The sequence below is a fragment of the Rhynchophorus ferrugineus genome, unplaced genomic scaffold (assembly GCF_030347505.1).
Source record: "Rhynchophorus ferrugineus isolate W39M unplaced genomic scaffold, kcgeb_rfMv2 rfM4, whole genome shotgun sequence".
NCBI classification, from domain to species: Eukaryota; Metazoa; Arthropoda; class Insecta; order Coleoptera; family Curculionidae; genus Rhynchophorus; species Rhynchophorus ferrugineus.
The window spans coordinates 61,214,069-61,242,008 of record NW_027472583.1 but is presented as its reverse complement, the minus strand read 5'-3'; the positions used below and the strand labels follow the sequence as shown (position 1 = coordinate 61,242,008).

Here is a 27,940-nt window from a genome sequence, read left to right as displayed (position 1 = left end):
ACCTGTTGCAGTGATTAGTGTTATTTTAATTTGGGAATTATATACTGATGTATTAATACCGTACTAGCCTTGTTTGTATATTAATGCAAGTACAACAGTAATAAGTTAATTGTAAATTAAGATTGTACTAAGAATATCGAATGTAAGATGTAATTAATAAAAAAAATCTGTTGGAGTGCTTTCTGGAAACCAACACATCTTGTAACTAGGGTAGAAATTTGATTACAGTATGGCTGTATTTATTTCAGGTGACTATTAAAAACTTATCAAATCTTCTTTCTAAGTTCTTAATTGTGATACGGTAATAGTAAAATGCACTAAATTGCAATGCTGGACACATTCACTTCATCGCCGCCATCATAGGCACACATGTGGACTAAATTAGATCCATTGATTCCATCGTGATGGTCTTGCTAATAAACTTAATTAATACAGAAAAGTTTCTTATTGATTACTGCGTGTTCAATTTCAATATAGATATCTTATAGGCCAAACCCGATCGTTTTAAGTTTTTGTTGACTTTATAGTCTAGGATACTCTATTTCCTTGTTATCTATTAGATCTCGCAGATAGTTCTTGAATTTGTTTTCAAATGTAATTATTTATCTTTTTAATATCTGTGTTATATTTTTTTATATTGTATTTTTTGGTATTCTGTTTTGTTTTCATTTTAGATGGTTTTTCGTTGTTTTCAGTTTTTCGCTACCAATCAAATTGATTTTATAAGACTTTTTCTTGGTATGAAAAATAAATGTTCCACTAAATGCATAGCTAAATATCATGAATATAAGGAAGGGTATAATAATAAAATACACAATTAATTAAAAAATATATAGCAAATATATCAGTATTTTAATGATATACAAAACTTAATAATTTCCAAACCAACCAGAATCCACGTTGCCTAAATCCTCGTAATGATGGTCATGATGGTTATCATGAAAATAAACAACCTTGTTCGTTCCTTGTGATGAATTCTTCAAGTTAGCAAAGAACTTGATTTTGGTTAGAATCAAGTGCGCCACACCGATAATCAAGAGTTTCCCTAGTATAGCAACACTAAGCATATGTAGGATTAAGTTAACTTTGGTCGCCAAGGCTACCAACATCACGAACATGTTGATCCTCTCCATTTGTTGTTTCTTCTTTTTTCTCTTTTGCTGCCTGGCTTCTCCTAGAAACACGTAAAAAATCGTAAACAGGTATCTAAAAGATATTATAAGGGTGCCCCAAAAATATTTCCGTCAAATTTAGTTAGTCTTATGCAAATGGTATAGATACCGTTTAAAATTAAACGTGCAGTACATAAGTATCGACAGCTTGAATACTAATCAAAAATTTAATTAATTTTCTCCGACTTTACAGTACTGCAGACTTAATACAAAAAAATATACTTTTTGTTATTAGATTCAGTGATTCTTAGTAATATATTTCTATTCATTTACTTCATTATTATTTGAAATTATTGTTCTATTAAACACAGGTATTAATCCGTACAATTTCTGATTAAAATTAGATTATTTCAAATAGTTGAAAAAATTATTATTAAAAATATTGTGCAACGATTTCAATAATAAACTAGTATCATAAGAACTCTATCTTCATTTATCGCGATCTTCACAGATGAACTAGTGAAACGAAAGTCATGTGCAATATTAAGAGCTACATCTAGAGTAATTGGGGTTAGACATCGAGGTTGACGCACATTGTTAGATTGAAAATAATCTTTTGGGTTGCTTAATGTACATCAATCATGTTTAGACTACTTCCAAATATATTTATAGTTTAATTTAATTTTAGCAAGTCATGGTATATCCCATCCACTAAATACACAAAATAAACTTTTTACACTAAGAATATTGCATTGAAATAGCAGGTCAGAAGTATAAAATGCCCCTAATTTGTTCAGAATTTCAGTTACTAAGATGAGTAATATAAACAAGGTACAAAGGATAGACAAAATAATTTGAACACCATACAATATAGTACATCTTGTTGATTGCCTGTGTATTGTATGTAATGCTCAGTTTAAACACCACCGAATATATCGATATCCTCAATGAACACTACCATATTCTAATATGATAATGTACCCATACATACTGTCAAAATGACCCATTCTTGGTTTGAGAACGATCAGAATACGATCTTCCCTGGCCAACACAATCGCCAAATAATCGATGAAACTATTCAGATAATATTTTTAAAAGCTGACTGAAAAGCTAATGATAGCTTAAAACCTTATTAATAAATAAATACTGTGTATATCTCAGGTGTTCATATTATTTTTCCATCCCCTGTAAAACATATAATGTAATAATGCGATCAGTTAATCATAATATCGTAAATAAAGATTAATATAAGGCATTTTAAGGAATATTCATCAAATATACAAAATAACTTCTGTAATATCAGTAGCTTAAATTGAAATGAGAACATTGTAGAAAATTTTATTAAATTTCAGTGTTTTAAATGTCCATATTTGATTTTGTTAATAATGCCTTGAATAATTACAGAGACAACAGCAATAACATGTAATTTGAACGATACAGCGGCGGCTAATAATCCAATCAAGGCGACCAACACTACCAGGACGCCAAATAGAGCAATCTTGAACAGAATGAGTTTAACAGCTACGTCCATTAAGTAAGTTTTCAATCCATCGTCGTCATCTTTCTTTCGACTTTGCTTTACTGGATCATCAGAGGCCTTACGTCCAGCTGAAAAGGGGAACTCTCTTATTTTTCGTAAAAATAGAATTTAATATGTAATATTTAAAGATGATGACTATGAATGGAAGTGATACTATAATATCTTGCATGTATTACGTACTTGATTTAAGTGACTATAATTCTAAGATTTTATCTTTTGTATACAAACTTTTTATCAACTACAGCATACATTTCACTGTCTAGTAGATACTATCAATCTTGCTACGCATATACCATTAATATCATAATAATTGGGTATAATAAAAACACACGGAAGCAAAAAAATATTTATTAGTACAAAACATGCAATATGCATTACAATTATACAAATAATAAGCACAATAAATAAACTTTGCTAATCGCTGATGACTAGGCTACTCATTCTAATGGCCCAAAATAAAATGGCACTGCTTCAATCTAACCTAATGACTAATCTAACGTTATATATCAAAACCAAATGATTTTGAACACAACACTTTCAGTTTCCATATGGGTTTTAAGAATGATAACACAGATTGTTTAATAACTGGCCTATAATATATGTAACACTGTTTTAAGATCAAAACTGGCACTATATGATTTAAATCCTAAATATCTATTATTAGATTAACAGGGAGTAGAATTGATGGTTAAACTATGTCTTGTACTTATACCCATATGTACTCAGTCTAAGTTGTGTCTAATACTACTACAAGCTAGTAAAATATCCAACTTTATATCACTTGGGTTTTTCATGATATTTAAAATATGTTCTTAAAACGGAACAAGGGATCATTAAAACTAAATTTAATTCTGTATGACACAAATAATACTAAAATGAACTTCAACACTTAGAATTACAACAAAATATTCACACCTTTGAAATTGAAATACAAGTAAATGTCCCCAAAACCTGTAATACCCAAAACCAAATTTAACAATAAATATTAAAATTCCACAAATAACAAAAAGAAAAAGTGATTTACCAAAAGGGGAAAATATTTATATAGAGGAAATTGATTTTGAAAGTCAAAGTATCAAAGTATCAAAATTAATAAAGATATATTGAAATTAGATTAACATTTCTTTTTTATCTTGAATAATGTAGAGACCTGTTACAGATAATTGCAACAAAATAATTTAAAACGAACAAAAAAAACCCGTTTCATAAACATCATTTTTCAGATGTCCCCTTTTACAAAAAATTGAACAAATCTATTTATCTAATCTATTGATTATAAAAAAATGCATTTTAAAAAGGAGATTTTGTATTATGCTGAATGATTGTTAAACTGAACTTTCTACAACTTATTCTATTCTCAATATTATCTATATTATCGTTTAATACACATAAACATTAATAATGAACCAAAACATTAAGGGAGTACTAAAATCACGCCATAAAAATACCTATATGTCCGGAACTCATTTTAACATTGTATAATCCTTGTATAAGGTTTAGACTTTGAAAATATGAAAAAATCGATTTTTTTTAATGACTAGACCGGAATACCCCATTAAGAATATATATCTCCTTTTAAAAATGATTGGTTATCTCACAAAACACATCTGCCACAATAATCCTCTGGAAATATTTTAATTCCAACCTCATTATATTGATAGAATTAATTAAACCAAGATAACAGACCGGAAGAGGGTGTCGGTTTTTGTTCACGATATGCCAAATTGTGAGCGTAATCTTTTCTAGAATAACTTGACCAATCATCAACCGGTACATGATCGTAATGGTCGTCGTTCTCATAATGATGTTCGTGGTGAACGTCTTCGTGAACCACAACTTGGTCACCACTGCCCTTGTGCAGAATCCAGACCTTAAGGGCAAAGATAGCCACCGCCCACATGATGGCCGCCACCATCTTGAACATAAGGAAGGAATTGAACATGGCGATAGCGGTGTGTATCATAAAATACAGCGTCAAAACGTAGACAATGTACTTGACGAATCTGACAATTTTCGTGATTATACCTTCCTTGTTCTTCTTCTTTTTCCTCAACTGTTTGGAACTGGAGGTCCGAACTGAAAAATTAGTTTAATTTTCTTCATTAATGCGGTTGAAATTCGGTTTTTGGGATTTGTTAGAAACACGATGGACATTGTTAAGTTATCGAGAATAGCCGAAGTAACGTCCATCGCCGTTTATTTTTTTCTAATCGTGATAATATTGATGTCCAGAATTTGAAAACTTCTTTATGAGCAGAAACTTCACAATAGCCACTGCAGCCAGACACTTGAGCGTTAAAGCGCCTACTCCTGCTAACGCTCCCAACACGGTTATAGCAAGGGCCACGGCCGCTATCACCAGTGTGATCTTCAGCAGCACAATAGCTTCGTTTATCAGTTGTTTTTTCGATTTACCATCGGCAATTTTGTCGTATTGGTGGTGATGGCCTTTGGCTTCGACTGAAATCGTTTAAATAATAGCAATTTGTACAGGTTGTCGGGTCGTACCGCCTGATCACGCCCGTTTGCGGGCACTAAGAGCTACATTTGCGTACGCTTTTCTCTTTTTTGGATCTGGACTTACCCGAACTAGTATTCAAGTGGAACGTCCTTCGACGTCCCAGACCGCAAACAGGCGTGATCAGGCTGTACGTCCCTATAGAACATTCTACAGGCTTTTCATTGTTTACTGACAAAAGTCGTACGCAAATGGCTTTAATATCTTTGAAATGGCATACGATGTTGATGTCATGAATACCAGAGTTTAGTGAAAATGTTTCGCAAAACAAACGGACAAAGGAAATATCCCTTAAATTTAAAACCTTAGATCATGAATAATAGCAAATCGATATATATGTACGTTAATATAACTGAATAGAAAAATAATTTTAAGAAACATTTTAATTTTTTAAACTATCTAAACGTACAAACCCTTTTATATTTAGTTGTGATAATCTATTCAAATAACAATAAAAAAATTGTTGTGAGGGAAAATCAATTAGAAAAATCTTTGAAAATATGATAAATTCTGGTATACAATAGATCATCAGCATTGCCCATTATGTATCATTAATTGTTAAGATAACTGGCTCATACACACCTGAATGACGATGAATTGTTAAAGATGTTTCATGATGATAATTCCTAAACAACTTCACTTACCACTCACTCTATCTTGTATTGACTAAATGAATAATTAATTCATACAAGGCGCTTAATCGTTAATTCTTACACATAGGGCAAAATCTTTAAAATCATGTTAATAAAAAACAAGATACTTGCATATTTTAATATAATTTTACAATAAATATATACTTATTCTGTAAGTTCACATATTTGGATTGATCTACATCGGTGCATGATGAGAATAGGCCATATGTTGGGCGCTAGGGAAATTTCGGGCTGCATTATACTCTCCCCCATAAGACGATCCACCTCCTGGTGAGGAATACTCGTCGCCAGATAAGTAAGGATTCTTATAGACGATCTCCTCGTGATGGTCGTTCTTGTTTTTTAAGTTTGTCCAAAACTTAAATGCCTGTATCGCAAAAGTAGCAACCGAAATTAGCAGAAACTTGAACTGCATAGCAGTTTGTAAAACTTTCAAAAGTATGCCAAGCTTAAGAACAATAATCAGTGCTATCAGAGCCACCTTGATCAATCTAATCAAGCTTTTTAAGGGCTTCTTCTTCTTCTTCTTCTTTTTCTGGGAAAGGCCATCCAAGGTACGCATTTCTGAAACTAGAATCGTTTTTAAGATATGCACTAGTCTAATAGAAAATAAAATTGTACACAGATTAAGCTATTTGCATCAGTGTATTGCAGACATGTTAATAAACTCAGCATTAATTAATAGTATTAGTAAAATTGTAAGTTTAAAATACATGCTGTGGTTAATAAGTTAATACATGGTAATATAGTTAATCATCATGCTTGTATTGTTATATTAATTCCTATTGAATATAAGCATTATTATATATCCACTTTACGCTATAGTTACCAATAATTATGTAGGAATAAAACATGCTGTTTCTCCTAATATCATTAAAGTTGTACTTACTTTTTAGCTCAAAAAATAATAATTGTAAAATTATTGCCCGTCTCTGACACCTATATTTTAGATTTAAAATATGACTGCTTGTTTTATTATAACATATTAATTTAGATACAAATAGGTTTAATATAGGTTTATTAAAGATAAGAAATATATTTAATTTTTAAAATATAATGTAATGTGTATTAAAATAATGTATTAATACTTAAATAAATTATATCGTTATTAAAAAAAGTGAAAAAATGTAAATATTGAATTTAAAATATAAAATATTGAATGAGCATTCATTTTATTAGCAGAATGAGCTCATATTTTATTTTATGTTATACATGATGTTTCCTTATTGATGTTTTAGACACATTAATCTATTATTAAAAGAAACAGTTTCCAAACAAATAAAAAGTCACCTTTGTATGGTATTGGTATAAATAATTAAAATTCATCGATTTCAACTACATGTATATTAATATTTTATTATCGAATGATTGATTGATTTTTTCATTGTCTCCAGTACTCATCTAAAAATACAAAATAATAATAATAATAATAAAAATCCCCACAATATAGCAAATATAAATACAATAAAACAATATTAATATGGCTTTATAATCTAATCTATTATTTCAATATAATTTAATCACATTTCATGCGATAAAATATGTTCCCTTTTAAATTACTTCTTTCCAATATTTGGATTTTTCAAAAAATAAATTCTTTATACATAAATTTATACATTCAACTGCAATAAAAAACTATCGTTAAAATATAAGTTATAATAAGTAGGAGATAAAATATGAATTAATACTTTCAAAATATTATGCTCTTATGCTCTATATATCATATTCTTATACTCTCGTTTAATAAAATTATTACACTACTAAACCTATACGTCAAACAAAATAAAACACACGAAAATTAAATTACTAATTAATTATCTGGCAAAATGTAATAAATTGAAGCAACAATATAACAAAACATTTTTTATAGCATAGTTTTGTCATATTTTACATGTGCCCGCGTCAGTAAAAAAACCTTCCCCTTATATTATGATGATTGAAATGTGTACTCTGTAATATAATGGTTTGGTGTCTGTGTTTCGGTGACAAAGGCATGCAAAATAACGCTTTAAGGTCATGCTTAAAAATATTACAGAATACACCTACCTGTTTAACTTACTATGTATGCCGCTTCAACAGCTAAGTCACTAATATCACTAATACTGTTTCATTAAAGCATGTAGTAAATAACATGAAGGACATAATACATCTAGATATTTCATCTTTCTTAGATGACATTACCTAACTTTTAAATATGGATAGCGGGTGAAGGATACTTAAAAGTATATTCCATGGTGTGAAAATTAATTTTAAACATTTTTATTCTATTACAGCAAACGCTCATTAATGCAAGAACACAATAATTAAAACAGTGTGTTAATATAAACACAAAAGTCGTACCACAGGATCAAATGTAAAATGCGGTAACGTAAACAATCCCTATGGCCTAATCTCTACGATGATGTAAACAATTTTTGGCAATAGGACGCCGAGAGGTGGGGACAATATTCGCACATATTGAACATTTTTACCACTGTATCATCCAGATTTTATAAAGTGAAATTTTTAAATTTAGTGTCAAAAAAAAACATAGACCAAGTTGCCTAGGTAGAGGAGTGACACTGCAAAAAAATATATAGTATCAAAGGAAACAATTTGTAAAAGTAAGCGCTTAAAATCACAAATATTATTTAAAAAACACCTACAAAACCTTTAGATTTAAAAGTTTTAACAAACGCAGATGCCTAAAATGGAAAATTTTCGTCATAAGCGGCTTTTCAAAATGGAAAATTTTCGTCATAAGCGGCTTTTCAAACAACGGGAAAAACATATCCTAATTAGTGGCGAAATATTTAAAGAAACAAGACAAACGATACGAAACAAGATACGGAATTCGACCGCTATCTGCTGAGACATTTTCAGTACAACTAGAATTAAAAAACATTCAAAGAAATATCAAATTGATGAAAACAATTGGGGTAGACTTAAGAATAGAACAAATTTACAGCGCTGATAAAAGTGCCCTTTATTGGAAAATATTCGCAAATAAAAACATATGCTGTATCATTCGAAAAAATTAATAAAACGAATAACTTTTCTAGCTTGTACCAGTGCTAATGCTCATTTGATTAAAGCCCTGTTGATTATGGTTGTTCACAAAATGCGAGGATGACAAGCAGTATATTCCTGAAGTTCTTTATCGCTTTAATGAAGATTTAAAAGTATGACAATGATTTTACAATCGCAAATGTTCTATTCTCAATTAAAAAGATTTTCTAATAGAACCTTGCAATAAAAGCGTTGTTACTATCCTCTAGAACAGCAACACAGGAGCGAGAGTCCATTTTTTTTATGTATCTGGAACCGAACTCCATAAATCCAACCAATGAACCGGCACTTAATAAAACTTTCCAATCTTTACTACCAAAAGGTTATGCTTTCATCTGTTCTATTAAAGAATTCTGAAAACATATGGGTGGCTTTGAAACAGGTGATACCCCGAGATGTTGTTTTAAATTTGCATATGGCCTGGAACGATCTTGATCAAGAAACTATGCAAAATATTTACACAACAATCAACAACAATTACACAACAATCAACAACAATGGAACAATCTCTTATGTGTCAACGATATGTGCTTATGATGAAAATGACATGAATGTTGTAATTAAGGAACAATTGCGGTAGAATACGGATATCTTTGTCAATGCATCCTTGGATGTTATTAACTTATTGAAATTGTTAAATCCAACTTTTAATAATCTCAACTACACTTAGTTTCAATTACTTCACTGTACGGAGCGTCTGCTGTATATTTACATATGTACTACTAACCGTACCATCAACATAAATGATTGTTTAAAAATAAAAACAATATCTCATCTATGATAACATATTATACAGTAAACAATAAATAAACATTCCAAACTATTTTTAAATAGATAAATGGATAAATGGAGATGCTTTGAGACTTTTCGCACTTTTCGCAGAATTATGAATAGACCACAGAAAACAATAAAAGCATTAAGATTACAGTAAATAAAACACATGGCTTGACCGAAATAGGATAATAATATACATAATTTAAAGATGTATCTTAGTAATAAGAAATAAGTTGGCTTAATTTAATCAAGGAAGCTCATCCAAATTAAAAGTAGGTTTATGTTGTCGAATTTCTTGTTTCATATCTGTATATAGTAAAACTTGTTGCTGACACACTCTACTCTCACTACCAACATCTATGACATAAAAACGAATAAGGCTGACGTTAAATAACCTTATCGGTAACGGTAATTAAAACGATTGGTTTCTGAGCGGCGTAGGCTGACTTTTGTGCGGTACTGTTATCCATATGCAAAGCCCGAGCCCAGATAGAATGACCATCCTCCTCTCCGTGGCCGTAATGATGTTGGTGTTGGGCATGCTCGTAATAAATAACTTTAGTCGGATGGTGCTCGTGCTTGAAAGAGTGCCAGAGTTTGGCGAGATGAAGCAAGAACCCAGCCAAAGCCAAAAGGAAAAATTTAAACTGAAGGGCAGCGTGAAAGAATTTCAATAAGAGACAGATTTTCTTGTAGATTAAAGTAGCGAAACCAAAGAATTTCAATAAGCCAAGCATATTTTTCTTCTTTTTCTTTTTGCCGCGACCATCTGTAAACACAGTAGCATGTCTGAGCGTTAACTTCGTTCAGAGTCAATAATTAACATATCGCTCAATAAATCTCCGCTCCAAATAAGAGTATCTTTATTATATAAAAACCCCCTTTTTGATACCCCCTTCAAAAATAATTTATAGATGCAAAAATGTTCATGAAATACACGACCTCCTGATATATTCAATATCATATGTATCGGTAGTCATTTTCTAGTTCTTGTAACAGATTTCACTAGCCATAAATGTACACTGTTATGATTTGATACATGTGTCATTTTATTCTACTAACATTAACCACAAAACTGCTCAACTTATCTTCCGCCAATATAATAGCATTATATATTTATATATTTTTGAAAATGTGAAGCTTTAGTGTGCATTTTTCATTAAAAGAAAACAAGTAACCAACAAGTAATCAAGCTCCTACCATAAGAACACGTGTAGCGTAATTTCGACAATTCATGTGATGATTTTAACGTTCAATACAAAGAACGTTTTGGTAGGCCGAGAACATTTGAAGATGCAATAGTTACTAGATCAAGATCCAACACAAACCGAAAGCAAAAACATGATAATAAGGCTTTAGAGTATGATTACGCACACTCTCATTCACCAAACCCAATCAAAGTGTTGAAATAACTTGATATGAAGTTTTACTACACCCGCGGTACATTCCAGACCTGGCTTCATCCGACTACCCATTCGCATAGATAGGACACGCATTTGCAGAGTTAAAAAATAGCTGGATGAATGATTTAATTCAAAGGAGAAACTATCCCTCTAAAATAGCATCCATAAATTGCATCTATAACATGGTCAAAATGTATAAAAACAAATAGACAGCACTTTGCATAAACAAATTTTAACTACCCGTTGCAAATAGTGTATTTTCTTTAGAAAAGACTACACACCTAGTATATCACCTTAAAGTTTTCTAAAATTATACTGTTGACTTACATTTTTCGGAACTACTACCAATTCTAAGCAATCAAAGTGTACAACATCGTGAGTATTTGTACAATGGGAGTTGATTTCAATGATGGGAATACTATAACGCTTGTCCTGTTTAACATCAACAGTATTTCCTTCATTACTTTATTCAACATTACCTTGACATGAAATGATCTTTTGAAACGTATCCCTTAATGTTTAACACTATATAGAAAGCACATATATTTTATGTGTCAAATCAAAAAAATATCAGAAAAATATAAAACCGGAGACTTATTGTGCGATGAGATAAATTAAAATGTATTATAGCAATTTGATTGAATATACCAAGCGATTCATCGTTATGCTTTATCATATTTTGTATTATACCATTTTTCATAAAAATGCTAATCTTGTGTATCTTTAAATAAAAAATATTAACAGTTTAAATGAATGTTATATGTGCCTCTTAGATGCCTACAATACTGATAACAGAAGGATCAGATTTTTCATCCTTTCGGAACTTCGACCATTTATAAAATTCCTCCTAAATTGAAAAGAAATTCCAATGTAAAACAAATCAGATTATATTATTTAATTAGTATTTAGACATGTCGTTCTATTATGACATATTAATTTAAGTACCTTTAAAGAGTTTTACTTAAGATTATCAATACCGTAGAAAAACGATTTCGCCTATATCGAAAAGATCATTAGATCTTAAGAGGTTTTTCGATTAGATTGACACAATTGAATCATCTGCAAAAAAATATCCAAGTACTTAGACTTGAAAAAGAGATGACGCAATACTATTTCGAATAAACGGACGTAAAGATTACATTAATAATGGAAATACAACAATATGGATTGCTTTGAAAGCATGATAGGTCTCTAGTGAGTATACACCGTAAATAACTTTTTAAAAAATTTAATTCTCTTTCATCAACACTTTCAAAGTGTTGGAATTCTACAAATACAGATATTCCACTAAAATCAAAAGGTCTTGGGTTGGTTTGCGCATGTGCAATTAGCACTAACACGAATTGACAAATTTGTCAAAAGTTGAGAATTATGTTTCCTACAAAAATAATTCATCCATAATCTTACATTATTTGTAATCGTAAAGTAATGAATTCGTAATGAATAAAAGGAATACGGATTTAACTACAATATTGATTAAGGAAGACAGAAATAGCAAGTTTCTAATTGCGTTGTTTCGAGTAATCGAATCAATCACCAAGTTCAAAAATGATTTTTAAATATTCTTGAAAACCTTTAACATTTCTTTCGGTGTGTCCTCACATAAACTATTTATTAGACGAATTAGGCGAACTTAAAAAAGTACTCAACTAGAACTGAAAATTCGCTGTATTGTAATATGCACTGAATAAAGATAAGGGGTCACTGCTATTGTACCCTTTGCTAACATAGTTATATTATAATAACTGATAGATGGTTTGATAAAATGTTGCTAGCATACTGAGCCGTCTTAATAAAAAAAAAACAATTCAAATTAAAATTGACATATACGGTTATGCCATAAAAGATGAATGTTTGTTATTTAAAAAAATAATATAAACTAATAACTTACATTACAGGCATTTAACGGTAGCACACAAAAAAACTAATATAAAGTGTAAGTATTAATGAAATGAATATGGTATAGATTAGTTTGGGATGATGAGATCAATCACGTAACATCTGGAAAATATATCTTTATATTGTCCAGACGATATTTACTAAACACAACACAAACTTATCGAATCCTCAGCCATCACGCAACACAAAACATAAATTATGATACGAAATCCTGCTAACACATACCTCCAGTTGAAGATCTGGCTGAAACTTCGGTGGAGTCACCGTCATCTTCTTCATCACTGTCTTCAGTATCGTCATCATCTTCACCCTCTCTAGATTGCAAAAATCCGCCAAAACCGCCTCGAAACATTCCCCCAAACTCTTTAATTAATTTTCCAATAAGTTCGGCTAAATAAGATGGTTTTGCGTCTGGGTCTGCTCTACCCGTAGATTTAAGAGCTTCGGCATCAGCTTCGACTAAAAGAAAAAATATTTTCGTAATGAAATGTAATTATTGACCATGCGATTCGTATCTAGATCTAAACATTGTTATTTATATTTATTGTGGAATTAGAAGCAGAGTAATACAATAAATGAGTACATATTCACAGTAGCATGCCTGGCAGATTGAGTAATTTAAAATTTTATAATTTTAGAAAACCTCCTACGAGTTATATTACCAGGTAGATCTTGCAATTATCAATCATTGTCTTCAATATACATAAGTAATTCTATATCAAACAAAACAGTAGCAATAGATACGAATATAGATGTATCTGCAATATAACTATAATATATAATCAATGTTGCATACATTACTTCAAAGTTGGAAAGCCGTCGGCTTTAAATACCATTTCTTAATAAATAAATATTTCTGTAGTAATAATTTATTTTTTCCTTCATTCTAGTTAACGTTACATTCAATTCTATGTTATTGTACCGCTATAACAATATAAACACTGAACGCTAATGAATCTTTGCCATCAGTATCGTTCACACAGTTTTAGTTCTACTTTTAGCGTCACACTTTCAAAGCAGACACAAACAGAAGTGATATCACCAAGAAATATAAATCACCAGTTTAAAAGTATGATCTAGAATAATATATTATTTCATAATAAATATAGGTTAACACTATGTAGTATTAATATATGATTATATTATATTATATGAATTACATGATTTTATTGATTAAATTTAATATAATAAAATATAATCGTATATTAAAAATAAATGTATTCTACTAATATACAATAAATGATATATAAATAAATAATATAACAATACCAAAGGCTATTTTTGGTATATCACCACTAAATAATGATAAACATATCTTTTAAGTATGTGTCGCGTGTACTTTCAAAATGAACTTGAGCATTAACTCTCTAACATAAAATCTCACAATATCGAGGAATGTTGATAGGAAACCACTCCAAAACTGCCAAATTTAATTATCCGTAAAATATGATCTAAGAAGTCAATTTTAGTAATATTTAAATCAAAATGTAAATGTACGAAAAATTGCAAAACTTTGATTTTACTGCTCTCGCTATTTCTACTGTCTATCTAAAATCGTAGTGATAATAATTAGGCCAGAAACGGCAAAAACTCAATTTCAAATGGATCTGCCACCCAAAAAATTACTGTTAGGTAAAATGAACTAATGAATGAATGAAATTAATGCTAAAAAATCAAAACACATGGCATGTAACGATTAAATTACTTCCCTAGCATTTGTCTGCCTCGTCACCCCTTACAATTGTCAAACATATCAATATCTTCTGGTGTTCCACAAGACAGCGTCCTTGGCCCATTGTCATACCTCCTCTATACAGCTGACCTAGTGACCTCAAGTATTACTACTGTACTAGATAACAAGGTATTGCTGTGTAAGATAATTCTTAGATCTACTTGAACGTATGTCATCGAACTGTGGGATACTACTAGTAAACTCAACATACCCACCTTTAAAAGTTCCAAAATAGTGTTGCGCGTCATCATTGACGCCCCGTATTACACGTATAATAATCTAATCCAGCGTGATATCTCTCTGGAACCCATAAGATGTGTGATCCAAAGTGCTATTATAAAGTACAATCTGAAAGAGTGTTAATGCATCTAAATGCACTCACCAAACAATATCTATATTTAGTTTATGCCATCCGGCCTGATTTGTAGATACATAGTTTTTAGATTAAAATAGGATAGTAATTAAATTAATTTATGGTTTAAAAGTTTGCACAAAAAATCACTTACTAAAGCGATCTTGTACTTGGTCTTTATATCTAATTTACAATACAAAAAGTACATCCATATTAATATCTTCTTAATCTGTTATCAGATCTATATAAAAAAAGTTGCTTATACCGTTCGCATGGTTGCAGATTACTGTTCCCGTACAGATATATTATTTCTTTCTGTCGGAAATTTTTCATAAACATTTGTAGGATGCACCAGCTGACCTTGGCCTACTATAACATTAAACGTGAAAGTGCCTGGGTCAAGATTGAATTCGAGATTTTTTCCGCTAACGGAAAACCACGTAGAAATTAAAATATTTATTATTTATTGCGTTTTTCTATAAAAGCAGCAATTATGATTAAAGACAATTAATTTAACAATGATTAAACTTAACGAAAAAACCATTAATTAACAAGAAATAAATCGCCATTGACGTATGCACAAGAATGGTTTTAGAGGTCAAAAAAGTATAATGAAACTGCTTTCTCCAGATCTTAAAAATGTTTTTCAAATAACATATTTGTACACGAGAATTCCTCACATTATTTGTAATAAAATCAAACATCCAAGCAGCCATATAAAGTTACTTATATTCCAATCAGTATTTAGATAAATTTAAAAAAGTAAAACTGTATACTTTATTATTGCGACTAATTACTATCAACATACACATAATATCTGATTAAAAAATACAAGCATAATATAAAAAATGTGATTTGATTTTCCAAGATATATAATTTTGCCCAAGATATTATAATAATATAATCATAAAATACCGAAGATGTTCACGGCAATAAAAAAGATCACCAATTTATGTAACCTATTTTTAGTATTTTCTTCTTCATTTAGCATATTTAGATAGATGTTAATATTGTTATCTGAACAAGTTCTAAAGAGAAAATAAGGTCATGCTCTTAGCCGCTTTGATTTGATGTTCAACATGAACATTTTGTGACATACTAAAAATAAAAATATTTTAATGTACATATTTAGCATTTAAGTATATGAATAATATTCAGAATGAATAAATTTAAATCTTTAGACTTCAGCCTCCTTTTTACACATTACTGACTTGATGTACTGTTTAAAGTGCTTAAACTAAGAAATCATCCCAGAAACCATCCTCTCGGCCTAGTTAACGTCAGAGCTAGAATGGCAATTACCAAAATAGTGAAATAATTTATACATATGATAAATATAATATCAGAGACAATAATTAACATATATGTTAAATACTATATTGGATTTTTTCACATTCTTTCAATTGGAAGAATAATATTAAAAACATGCTTTGATGGAAAATAAATTATTTTATACAATTTTCAAGATTTTTTTCCCTTTATACACCTGTGGAAAAATATTGCTGGTATTTTCATGAAAAAGCGAATGTTTCTTATATAGCTAGATATATCTATGTAGATATTCGATTCAAGATTTGCTTCGAAATTATATAATTATACTATAGAAGTAATTCACGTTCGATTACAGCCCCAATCAGCATTAAAGAGTCTGGAAAGTACCAAGAAAAAATACCAAGTAAGATCTGTAGATCTGTAGAAGTCTATATGATGAGTAAATATGGGATACTTCAAACCGCCATTAGAATATTCAAAATGTGTTAAACAATGAAAATAATTTCTTGGCGCGGAACCACATTTTACCACGATTTAAGTTTCGCACAAATATAATATGAAAATCAAATGAAAAATAATAGTATATATATATATCAAATACGATATAATGCGAGTACATATTTACTAAGAACAGGGTTGGAAAATATAATGTTTGTTTATGGTAAACCATACTTTGCAAATGTATTTCACATTTATTAAATTTAAAGCTTAAGAAATGTATTTACTTTTATTATTAACAATGCCAAGGAGAAGACGATCTGCTTGGTTCAGGTCGTCAAAATCATTCAAATGTGCTACTAGCTGCCTGACGTTCTAACCGCATTGATGACCAGCAAGTGACGTATTGGTACGTCACAATTGCATTCAAGAGTGATTGGAAATGAAGAGAAAAGGCTTAGAATGCAATAAGTGCATGCACATGATACGTGAAATTGCACAGACTCAGTGCTTCTATGATCCAAGAACGGGCGGCATTCCACTACGATCCGGTAATATATTATGGTGCCAACAAATCAGTTGTAATTGGGGAAATGACAATCGTTTATCAACATTGTGAGGCATTAAAATACAGCAATAAATCTACTGGGTTATGTTGTACCGCTGGAAAAGTAAAATTGCCACAATTGGTCCCACCATCTGATCGATTGCCTTCACTGGTTCCTCCGATAGAAAATAATTCTAACCACTTCTTAGCCAAGATTCATAATTATAATAGTGGTTTCCAAATGACGGCGTTTAGCGCAACGCATATTATACAGGACAATTTCATACCCCATTTTCCAAGTTTTATACCATAAAATAGTTTATAACATTTAAATATCTATCAGGAAATTAACAAAATCTTAAACTATTGCAGATACAATGACATATTTGTCACTTACTTGGAGCGCTTTTGCCACTGCCAGGTCCAGATCATCAATTATTACAAACTTATTTTATGGGCAATCCGCAATTTGAATTCTGGATGAAATCCAACATTGAAGCGAACTATTGTCTAAGAACTGCAAATGTTTGTTCATCAAGGCAACGATTTAGTTAAAATATTCAAAATAGCAATGGATCAGATGTCATCTCAGAGCCATAATATCATCATTAGTGGCTTTTCTTATTGTCGAACAACATTTACAAAGTAGGTGTAAGTGATAGGAAGTTCACCAGGTCCTCTAGTCTTTATTAATTATTTCGTTATCACATTAAAGCCACAAAATGTCCTTCAAATTCGTTAGAGCAGGTTTCTAGATTTTTTTAATATCAGAGCGCCAAGATGGTATAGTCCCTCAATTACAAATATGACTAAATGATTTGCCACGCAGATCGTAAAAAAATAAATTCTGGGCTATTCAAATCGTTATTGTTGCCTTAACAGTACTTTTCGTAAACAATCTGATTAGCATCTGTCACCTCATTGCTATTTAATATTAATCAAACATAACTGTACCGATTGTTCCAATTAGTAGGCCAAACTTTTTTGACATCGCAAGATTTTCGAGTCGGTACTCTCCAAGATTCATATGGTACATATGCACATTTTAAAGATCAAAAATGTTTTTTTTCTTTAGTTAAACTATGAATTTTTGAAAATAAATTTTTTTACATATAAACCGAATAAAAGAGGAGGTTCGACATTTTCTTAACCATATCAAATCGGTGTATATAATAATAATACACTAATAATATAATAATTAGATATTATATTGAATATTATATTATTTATTATTGTGGTATTGTATACGATATCATGTATTATGTTGTGAAGTAATTAGTATTTGAAATAGTATTTCATATTTTAAATGTTAACCTTATAAAGTGGCCTAAAATTTACGCACAACTTAAAATTATCACCATTTGTGTCCCAAAATGTTGACAAGCTAAAAGCAATAAGTTTGACGGCTAACAGTTTAGGGTTAGTATGATTGAAGCACGCTATGAGAGTGCAAAACATTGAATAAGTTGAATATCAGCAAATGAATGCTAATTTTTAAAGCTGAATCGTCCGAAACAATTATGTCTTCATTAATAGTCTAAATGGAAGACGAATGCATCCACAAAGGGTCATTGTTTAGTGTAAATTTGATTTGGAAGTATTAGATTTTAATTCTTCGAAAATGAATCTGATGAAACTGATAAACTAACTATTAGTTTATGTACTATCTCATTTCGGTTATCAGAATTGCCCTCCTAGATCTTGTTATTTAATAACACTTGATTTTTATAGGGTTATTTTATGTCAGAGATCAACTGAAAAGAAGAGTCATCTCTGTATTAATAAAATTCAAATACAATGCAATATATCATGGAACATTTCGACAAAAATATATACGTACCAGCATAGCTGTGGAGTACACTTTATGAGATAGATTCTTCTGTGAGTTTAATGAATAATAATAAGGTACTATACATTTCATAAAAAAATAGAGTAAAAATACATGATTATATCTAAATTATTTTTTAATACTGAATATTTTATATTTTTATATCTTAATTTTTAATTGTTTAGTGAAATATATATTAAAACGCTTAATCATTGTCATAAAGCCTAAAAATTATAAACCATTTAACAAATTCGACAAGCAATAGAAGTACTATGTAGTATATATTTAATATATTAGAAACTAAAAACTTACCTAAAAGTTCCGTCCGTTTCAACTCCAAATAATCTTGAGCCACATCCAAGAAACAAGAAACATCGTAGTTGGCAACGCAACTGATCATACCAACATAATTACTAATCTGGCGACCTTTGAATGATTCATCGTCTTTCAGAGTGGAATTTCGTAAATCAGTCGACTGATTTAAACTATGACCACTGGACCAACCGACGATAGATAAAGCTAATAATATCCAAATCATACTCGATGGAAAATTCGATGGAGAAAACAAGAATAACAAACGGAGTAAACCGGGAAACCTAGTATGAAACTTGGTATATCCTCGGAGTGAATGAGGTAAGAGCTGAATCAACGCGTTACGTTCGGATCTCGAACGGTTTCTGCAGAGACGCGGTCAAAACGGCAACGTTTTATTTATAAGGAAGAGAGATTGAAGATCGGTTTCGATTTTTGTGGGTTACTTTAAGGAAAATGTGTAACGGTGTCGAAGTTGTTTACAATCGGCTTATGGTCTGACGAGCTAGTTTTTTAGGGCTCTCGAGCTGTTTCGTCATTCGACGTAAGCGATTAGATCTGATCGACGTGTTATTATAACAAACAATGTGTAAGAAGTCATTTTTAATTCTAAATACATAAAGCAAAGTCAGATTAATTGCACCATTTATAACTCAAAAACGACGGGACCGATTTTAACAATACCTGATTAATTGGATTCATCTTCACCTCGAATAACCAGAGCTGGGCAAAAACATGATTTTCTTTAATTAATTTGTATTTTAACAAATTACAAAATACTTCACTTATTTCAGGTGCCAGTGTATGGTCTGTTTTGTATTTCAAATACATGGTGTAAAAATATTTTATATTTCGTATTTTAAATACGTAGGAAATAGTAATTTGTATTTTAATTAAAGAAAATCATGTATTTTACCCAGGTCAGTCAATAAATTACCTATGAGGCCTATTAAAAGCAAAAATTAATACATTCCCTTTCTCAATATTAATTTAATTTATTATTAATAAATTAATATAATATTAATTAATTTAATATTAATTAGTACTAGGTTTCTGTCTAACGTTTCGTACAAGAGAAAATATAGGCAATAACAATTATAATATATAAATGAACTAATCATACACATTACATTTCAATAGTTAAGATTTCGTTGCTAGATTTGTCCATTCTAGTTAGTTTAATTGCTGAGGAGTCGTTCTATTTGTCATGTAGCCGAACGACTACGTGATTGTTTATTTTAACTATTTAAATCAATTTCGTTTTAACATTCCCACTCCCACCAGCAATCGTATTAGTTTAAAGAAATCATTAACGGGATGTCCTTAAATTTAAATTCATATATTATTTATGTATATTTAAAAGCGTTTCGTTTAATATATAGTCTTATAACAGTTCTAAAATTTAGAAATCGCCCGGTGACACCAAAAATATTACTGTTCCGTTCGATGTTTTGATTGTACAAGATTATTGTCAAATCGGCTAAATGCACTTATTTTAACAGAAAATTTTAAAAAAAATGGGTACGTCGTCTTCGGAATGTTTTAAAAGTTTTACGGAGGTCGACGTAAGCCATAATTTTGACCGTTTTCATTCAACACGCATTTAACAGTGGCTGTCCAACTGTTATTTGAAATTTATGCTTAAACATTTTTCACGAGTTCGTTGGTGAACGTCATCAAGCATAATTATTACTAATTTCGCTTTCCTTTTCATTCATTTTGCGCCACTTTAGGTATCTTTTCTTATTTTATATTTTACTTATTTTTGATTTTATTAAGTATTACAGATTTTTTCTTGGAGCGCTTAAAATAGAAATACTTTTGCAATTTTGAATAATTTAATATGTCGAAAGGATCAGAGGCAGGATAGCAGAGTTTAGGACTGAAACTGATAGATAGGTCATTCGACACTGTATTCCGTATAAATTGCAACACGGCAACAAGTGTCTGCTAAGTCTGAGAATCAATTTGTACTGCAAATTATAGCATTTTATAAAACGCGTATTTACTAGCATAAACGTTTTGGAAGTGGTGATTTCGACCTAGTAGCAGCAACGCCTTGGGCAGCCTACAAATTTTAAACGAGCTTGTAACTCAACTAGAAGTTATTTCTAACATTCTGCAAAAGTCGAAAAACAAATCGAAAACTGAGTCGATGTATGTAATGTGAAAAGTTGGAAACCAGAAAAACATTTATTTCGCTTCAAAAACTATTTTATTTTAGGAACACAGTGGAGACTGTTGAACGGAAAGCATAAAACGAAACCAAACACAGCGCCTCGCTTTTTCGCATACACAGTTTCGTAGCCAGTACCTCTCTCCTAAAGTAAGGACTAAATGGATGTATGTAATTGTTCCGTCTAGACAGCTGTACTAAAATTATATGTGAGGATTATTCTATTACTGCGTTCGCCATCTTGCCTTTAATGGTCTTCTTAATGGCACTACCCAAATTTCCATGATATACCCTGTATGGTTTCCCAAGTTTTTGTGACTCCAAATTCCAATAGTCTGCGGCTCAGAAGCAGTGTTAGTGCATAGCAACTTCGGTCGGTCTTTAGTTGTCTTACACCTTGAACTGCTATACTTGTGCCTGAAATTTATAGCCTAAAACTGTTTTTCAGAGTGTAAACATTGCCAAATTTGAGTAGTTTATGGCTCTTTGAGCACATTCAATCCACCTTTTATGACCTTACAGCCTCAACTACGATACTCTTGCCCGAACTCCACTTAACTACACCACGGAACGATTCGAGTAACAGTTGTCAATCAAACGCCACCCTGTTTTCTTTTCTTCATAATTAAGTTAATTCTGGTTCTGCAATCCTTTTAACGGCTACTGTTATGAAATGTGAAAGGGTTTAGAATAATAACCATTTTATTTTAAAAATTACTTTATTTTACCAAAAGAAGTGCACAAACTGATACTCAGGATTTAAATTTATTCTAATCAGCTTATATGCAACCTACCAATCCACGAATATTGTCAGCTGCAAATCGATTAATGTTATTGTAGAGTTGCTTGTTAACCTCATAGCAAAGTAGTAAACAATAAGAAAAAAATAAAAGAAAAAGACAATATAAAACGGAGTTGTATGTGAAATTATCCTTAGCCATTGCTAATAAACGTATATAAATAGAATAGTGTAAATTCAATAGGATGATAAACCGATCAACGAGGACTTGTATTTTTTGGGCCCCCTTTTGCACCTTACTTTTTAGGCAATAATGAAATTCAAGACGAAACACATTGGACTAAAATATTTGGACATTCGATTATTATCGAGTATGCACTTGAGATAAGAGCTAGATAAGTATGTCGCAATTTAGCCTCAAACAAAAGGCTCCAGTTGTGACTAAGCAAAGATACTTAAAAAAAAGCCTAACCTTGAAACCATTTTTTAGGAATTTGCAACCGCAAATTTATTAAGTAAAAAAGTTACGATTCAATATGTTGATTGAATCTCCTTCCTTCTTCCTGTTGAGTAAACGATAATACTATATTACATAGTTATTAGTAAAACTATGTAGTTCCGAAAACAAACTCATAAGCACAAATATATTTAAAAATATTTACCCGTTAAAATTTTCTAGTAACGTCAGTTGTTTTGCCCGTCTTGCTCGTCTAAAATAAAGAAACATTTGTTCATGCTTGACTTGACACACCTTACAATAAATACTAAAGATATTTCAGGTACTAACTTGAGAGTTGCATCTATTTTAGACGATAAGTTTATATCTCCGAATAACTAATTTAAAAGCTCCACAAATATAAAGCTAAAATTATGAAGACGAACTTTTTGTGAAGAGTTTTTGTGTCTTTTCATATTCAAATATTGCAGAAGGATGATATTGTTGGGGAGATGGGATGATGAAAAATAAGCAAGAAAAGAATTAATTGTTAGGTAAAAATGAAACGAACTAAAAATATGAAAAATGGCACATAGTATATTATGTACTTATGTATATTACATAGAGTTGATATCATTTCATGTAATAGTCTAGCTGTATTATCTAAGTTTTCCTTTCATCACACAATATTTTTTAATCATATATACCTTTATATACTTAAAACACATTCGCTTTAAAACGTTTATACAAGATCAATGTAAGCTTTACAAATTTGTTCTAGTTCACTTTATAAATATTAAAAATCTATGACGATTCTCGGAAGATCCGGCGCCGTCGCCGAACTACAAAAATATATATACTCGTAAAAAGTCACGGTTCGCCCGCCTCTATTCGTAAGACGACGACGATAAATCTTCCGAGGGTCCCCGACGGGACCTCACAAGGGTCGAACAGAAATTTAAACAAAAAAAAAACGAAAATATTCCGTCATAATCGTAACATTTGGTTTTTTGGCTGCCTGATCGCTGAATTTAGTTTGCGCATTTTATTGTGTGTCGTTCGCACGCTGCCAGTTTATTGGGAGATTTCAACGGCTGCCACTGGAATGAAGTTCTAACACGAAAACAACTAAGTAAAAATACATCATACTATGTCATAAACGGTTATTGCAGATTTTTCTCATGTACAACAAAAGTAATCATCTTTCAGTTAGTCCAGTTTTGTACACACACACACACACACACAAAGAGAGAGAATGGTAAGACAAAACGTGAAATTACTTGACGTTCCCCAAAAACAAACACCGGGGAAGGGATTACGTTCGACACGATTAAGACATGGCAATGAGGGATGGCGGTGGATACACGAAATCTTCTGGAATAACTAAAAAAAGATCACCCTTAACAATCAAAACAATGATATAAATATAAAATACTAAAACCTAAAAAAAGAAACAAAATGATAAAAATACATGTTTATGATCGTAATCTAAAAAAATGTTTGCCTATAAAAAAGTTACGCTTACTTACAACTTATGAATAATCTTAAAAAACTCAATTATACATATTATCTGTATATATATATAAAAAGAACCTTTTTTAATATCAGAAGCAGTAAACGGGACTCGTGTGTTGTTCCCTTGTTTGCATGTTCAAAACAGAATTAAAAGTTGGCACCGTCGACCAGGGCGAGAAACAAGTCGCGGGCACAATACTGAATTCAAACAAGTACATAACCTCACTTCCACACATACTACCGGCTCGCGTTTGAAATGATTAAAAATATTTCTAAACTTAAGCGGAACTACAAAAACGAGATCCGCACGAAACAAGTATTAAAATAAAAATAAATTAATAAGCTTTGTGTAAATAACGTTGGCTCTTCTTTGAGGATCCCCCTCCTGTCGGACGCGGTAGTCGGAAAACGTAACCCGTCGCAGTTAAAACCACCGAGAGGAGCGGCTCGAGCGATTACGTCGATCATTGTTCATGTCAAGTCTCCAACCGCTCCCCGACAAAGAAATAAATTTTAATCTGCAACTTTAGGTTTTCGCGACACCACTCGTGGAGACTCAGGAGGAGAACCCGCGGATCCAAGCTCGAAAATAAACCGTCCTCGTTGGTATTTCCTGTCGAAAGACTTGCGGTTTTTGTGTTATCCTTATGTTCGCGTTTATTACACTTTAGCGATTTCATTTAATATAAATATATTGCGCGTTCAAAATGGTGAAAAAAGTACTCATCGATATGTACAAATTCAGTAAGAGCTGACACGATAAACGTATATACCGAAAATACTGGCTTCTAAGGCAGCAACTGTGTTTGGCTCGAGAAGCTGCAAAGATTTCTTTTTTGTTCCTTGTAGAAATGGCACTTTCACGTTTCTTTTACTTAACACCTACGACGTCAGAATAAACTTAAGTATATCTAGAGAGGAAAGGCTCACTTAAAATACGAATCAATAAAAATCATGGCAAAACGGAGATCAAACGTGTCATATATAGCTAGATCAGCTAGAGAGAGAAAGAGAGACAAGAGAGTATTTATGATGATAATTTGGCACATATCTATTTCGTTCTCGAGCCAAATACTTGCGGGACTTCACGGAAGAAACGTCTTCACCCGAATCCACCAGCTGTCGTCTCGTATTGTCACAAAATAATTCGCCCACCGAGCTGGCGTGAGTATCATTACGGAGTCAACCGTAAAGGTACCGCCAACAGTCGAACGCACTTACAACTAATTTTCTCCAATTTATATAAAATTCCTACCCTACAAATAGTTATGTACATCCAAATATTTTACATCGCACATGCAATGATGAAAAACTCAAATAAAACCATCATATTTACAACAAAAATTTAACGACAACGACGACGTCATCCGGTGAAGACGTTTCCCGGCGTCGGCGGTCTAAAACGAATTTAAGATTAAGAGAAAATTAACTGGTAATCAAGTAAATCTAAGAGATGGCGGGGACACGGTGAGGGTCGAAGGAAGGACGGGAGATTGGGATTACGGCGGGGAAGGAGGACAGTGGTTTGGTTTAATGCTGCGATAGGACTATCACTATCGCGAATTCTTGCGCACTACTTAACATCCTTAAAAAAATATAATATTGTTATATAACTTGACTGTTTGTACGAAATTATTTATGTACAGGTAGTAAAAGAAGAGGAAGGTGGCCACTGGGGCTACTAGCAATGCTATTGCGGCTGCCCGGGTCCATTGTGTGGCAAGTTGCTGGGAGCACCCTAAAAAGAAAAAAATAAATAAATAACGAGTATATTCTCGGAGTTCCATAATCAACGAATATCCAATAAAAATTTCACAAAATGTTACTCTTAGGCAAAAGTATAAAAGCTCTTAATACATAAGTTAATTACATTTGTCATTGACTCTTAAACAAGTACAACGGTGCGCCTACAGGCTAATATGGTATTGATGTAGACTTGACTATATTTTGTCTTCTGGCTTGGATGTAAAAACTGCATTCTTTTGTCTAATAATTTTACTTTACATTAACACAACTCTACAACGTTATTGAAGATCCAATGCCAGATTCAAACTTTCAAAGCTAAACAGTTCAAACGCCAATCTTTAAAAAACTACAAAAGCCAAATATGTTTTTGAATAACTACAAATGTAAAGCCTACACCATACTCATTTTTGATGTTGCAGTTTATCATATAACTCTCATAAAAATTGATCTAACTCAAAATTAGGCAATTATATAATATATATATATATATATATATATATATATATATATATATATATATATATATATATATATATATATATATAGCTGTACATAGTAATATTATTAAATCCTTAAATACGCCAAAGTATACAGTGGATATTTATTGATCAACGCACATTAAAAACAACGAATTAAATAAATAGAATACTTCCCAAGACACTTACATATTCGATACTTACTGGTAGTGTCGAATAGTGGGGCGCCGAAAGCATGTGATGTGGACCCGGCGCCAATTTGGGACCGTCCTCTGCTTTCTCTTCCTCTCGTCGTTTTAAACAGGCAGCTTTGGGGTTTAAATTTCTCTCTGAAATAAAATAATAAAAATCTTAGAGTCTATAGCATAGCGCATATAGGCGATAGCATTTGCTTTGTGTATCAAATTTATCAATTTAACAAGGCAGCAACGAAAACTACTAACGAGACAAATAATTCAGAGATGACTTACCTCGAACTTGCTGTTCTAAGGTCATGATAACTTCAACTGCCATATTAAGTATACCCAACTTCGTTTGCGGTTTGTCCGTCTTCAGGTGAGCCATACACATCCGCCCTAATTCCTTGAGCGCTTCATTGATATCTCTAATCCTTATCCTAAAATAGCCACGAATATATTGAAACAACGACAATTTAATCAACAAATACGACACAAACAAATATACAGGTCGTCTAAAAAGTAATGCACGCATTAACTGTTTTAACACCATAAGAATATAAATATAATTAAAAAACCATGATCTAAAAATGTCTGATAGAAAACTGTTTTTTTTTTCACACTTAATGATTACCATGAACAAAAAAGGCGTATAGATATCAAAACAGTTGCATATATTTAATAGTTAAATCGTATAAATAGCACTGAATTTGAGTGACTTCTTAGATACACTGTGTATGACTGATTAGTTAATAATCGTAGTTCGGCAATCGTAACTACACATACAAGAATATAGGCCCAATCATACAGCAAAAACTAACCAAAATAAAGGAATAGATTGAGAGAAACAGAGAGAGAAAAATTGATCGGAAAAAGGTCGAATAATAGCCCACCTTTCTCGCGCGTTATTAGCCTGACGTCTTTCTTTTTCCCGTTGCGCTTTAATGTCTGGATCTAGATCGCCCTCCTCGGTCTCGTCGGCACTGGAACAACTACCATTTTCTATCACTACCGTGAATAGAAGTGTGATTGTTCGCGGGGTGAAAGAAGACGGGTTAAAGCAACAACTATCAGTCAGCATCAACGTTGCGTAACGGTCGAACGATGTCCACGATAGTTGTTGCTTCAGGGCCACTCGCATTTTCCTTTTTCTTTCTTTATTATGGCGTGCAGTCAGAATAGATCGACGAAACGATGATATGTGATCAAGACCAGCCGACCGCGTCCAGCAAAAGCACACTATCATAC

The 27,940-nt window shown here is 31.6% G+C and overlaps 3 protein-coding genes across 24 annotated transcripts in view; all 3 read right to left on the bottom strand.

Annotated features, from left to right (window-relative positions):
- Positions 1-970: 970 nt before the first annotated feature.
- On the bottom strand, positions 971-20,078 carry LOC143195614 (uncharacterized). 6 transcript variants are annotated; one of them, XM_076402905.1, is made up of 4 exons: positions 19,429-20,065; positions 13,173-13,406; positions 2,515-2,720; positions 971-1,174 (listed from the first exon to the last, which is right to left on the bottom strand). In XM_076402905.1, the coding sequence occupies exons 1-4, from the start codon at positions 19,652-19,654 to the stop codon at positions 1,109-1,111; spliced, it is 732 nt and encodes a 243-aa protein (XP_076259020.1). In that variant the 5' UTR covers positions 19,655-20,065; the 3' UTR covers positions 971-1,108. The 6 variants fall into 6 exon arrangements, with proteins under 6 accessions (XP_076259020.1, XP_076259022.1, XP_076259017.1 ...); XM_076402907.1 differs by lacking the exons at positions 971-1,174; positions 2,515-2,720; positions 19,429-20,065 and adding exons at positions 3,031-4,728; positions 14,891-15,031; XM_076402902.1 differs by lacking the exons at positions 971-1,174; positions 2,515-2,720 and adding an exon at positions 3,041-4,728 and having other exon boundaries at positions 19,429-20,078.
- Positions 9,361-10,455, bottom strand: LOC143195616 (uncharacterized). The gene has a single exon (XM_076402908.1). It carries the CDS (start codon positions 10,380-10,382, stop codon positions 10,032-10,034), a length of 351 nt encoding a protein of 116 aa, XP_076259023.1. The 5' UTR covers positions 10,383-10,455; the 3' UTR covers positions 9,361-10,031.
- A 3,278-nt stretch (positions 20,079-23,356) lies between the features above and the next one.
- Positions 23,357-27,940, bottom strand: part of da (transcription factor daughterless) — a 51,511-nt gene continuing 46,927 nt past the window's right edge. For 6 of the 17 annotated variants that reach the window (XM_076402883.1, XM_076402887.1, XM_076402885.1 and 3 more), the window contains 4 exons: positions 27,586-27,684; positions 26,987-27,132; positions 26,706-26,845; positions 23,357-26,032 (listed from right to left, as the gene is read on the bottom strand). In XM_076402883.1, the coding sequence (XP_076258998.1) occupies positions 25,985-26,032; positions 26,706-26,845; positions 26,987-27,132; positions 27,586-27,684 (433 nt within the window). In that variant the 3' untranslated portion in view covers positions 23,357-25,984. The remainder of the gene's footprint in view (positions 26,033-26,705; positions 26,846-26,986; positions 27,133-27,585; positions 27,685-27,940) is intronic. The other 11 variants (XM_076402884.1, XM_076402890.1, XM_076402895.1 and 8 more) reach the window with 5 other exon arrangements.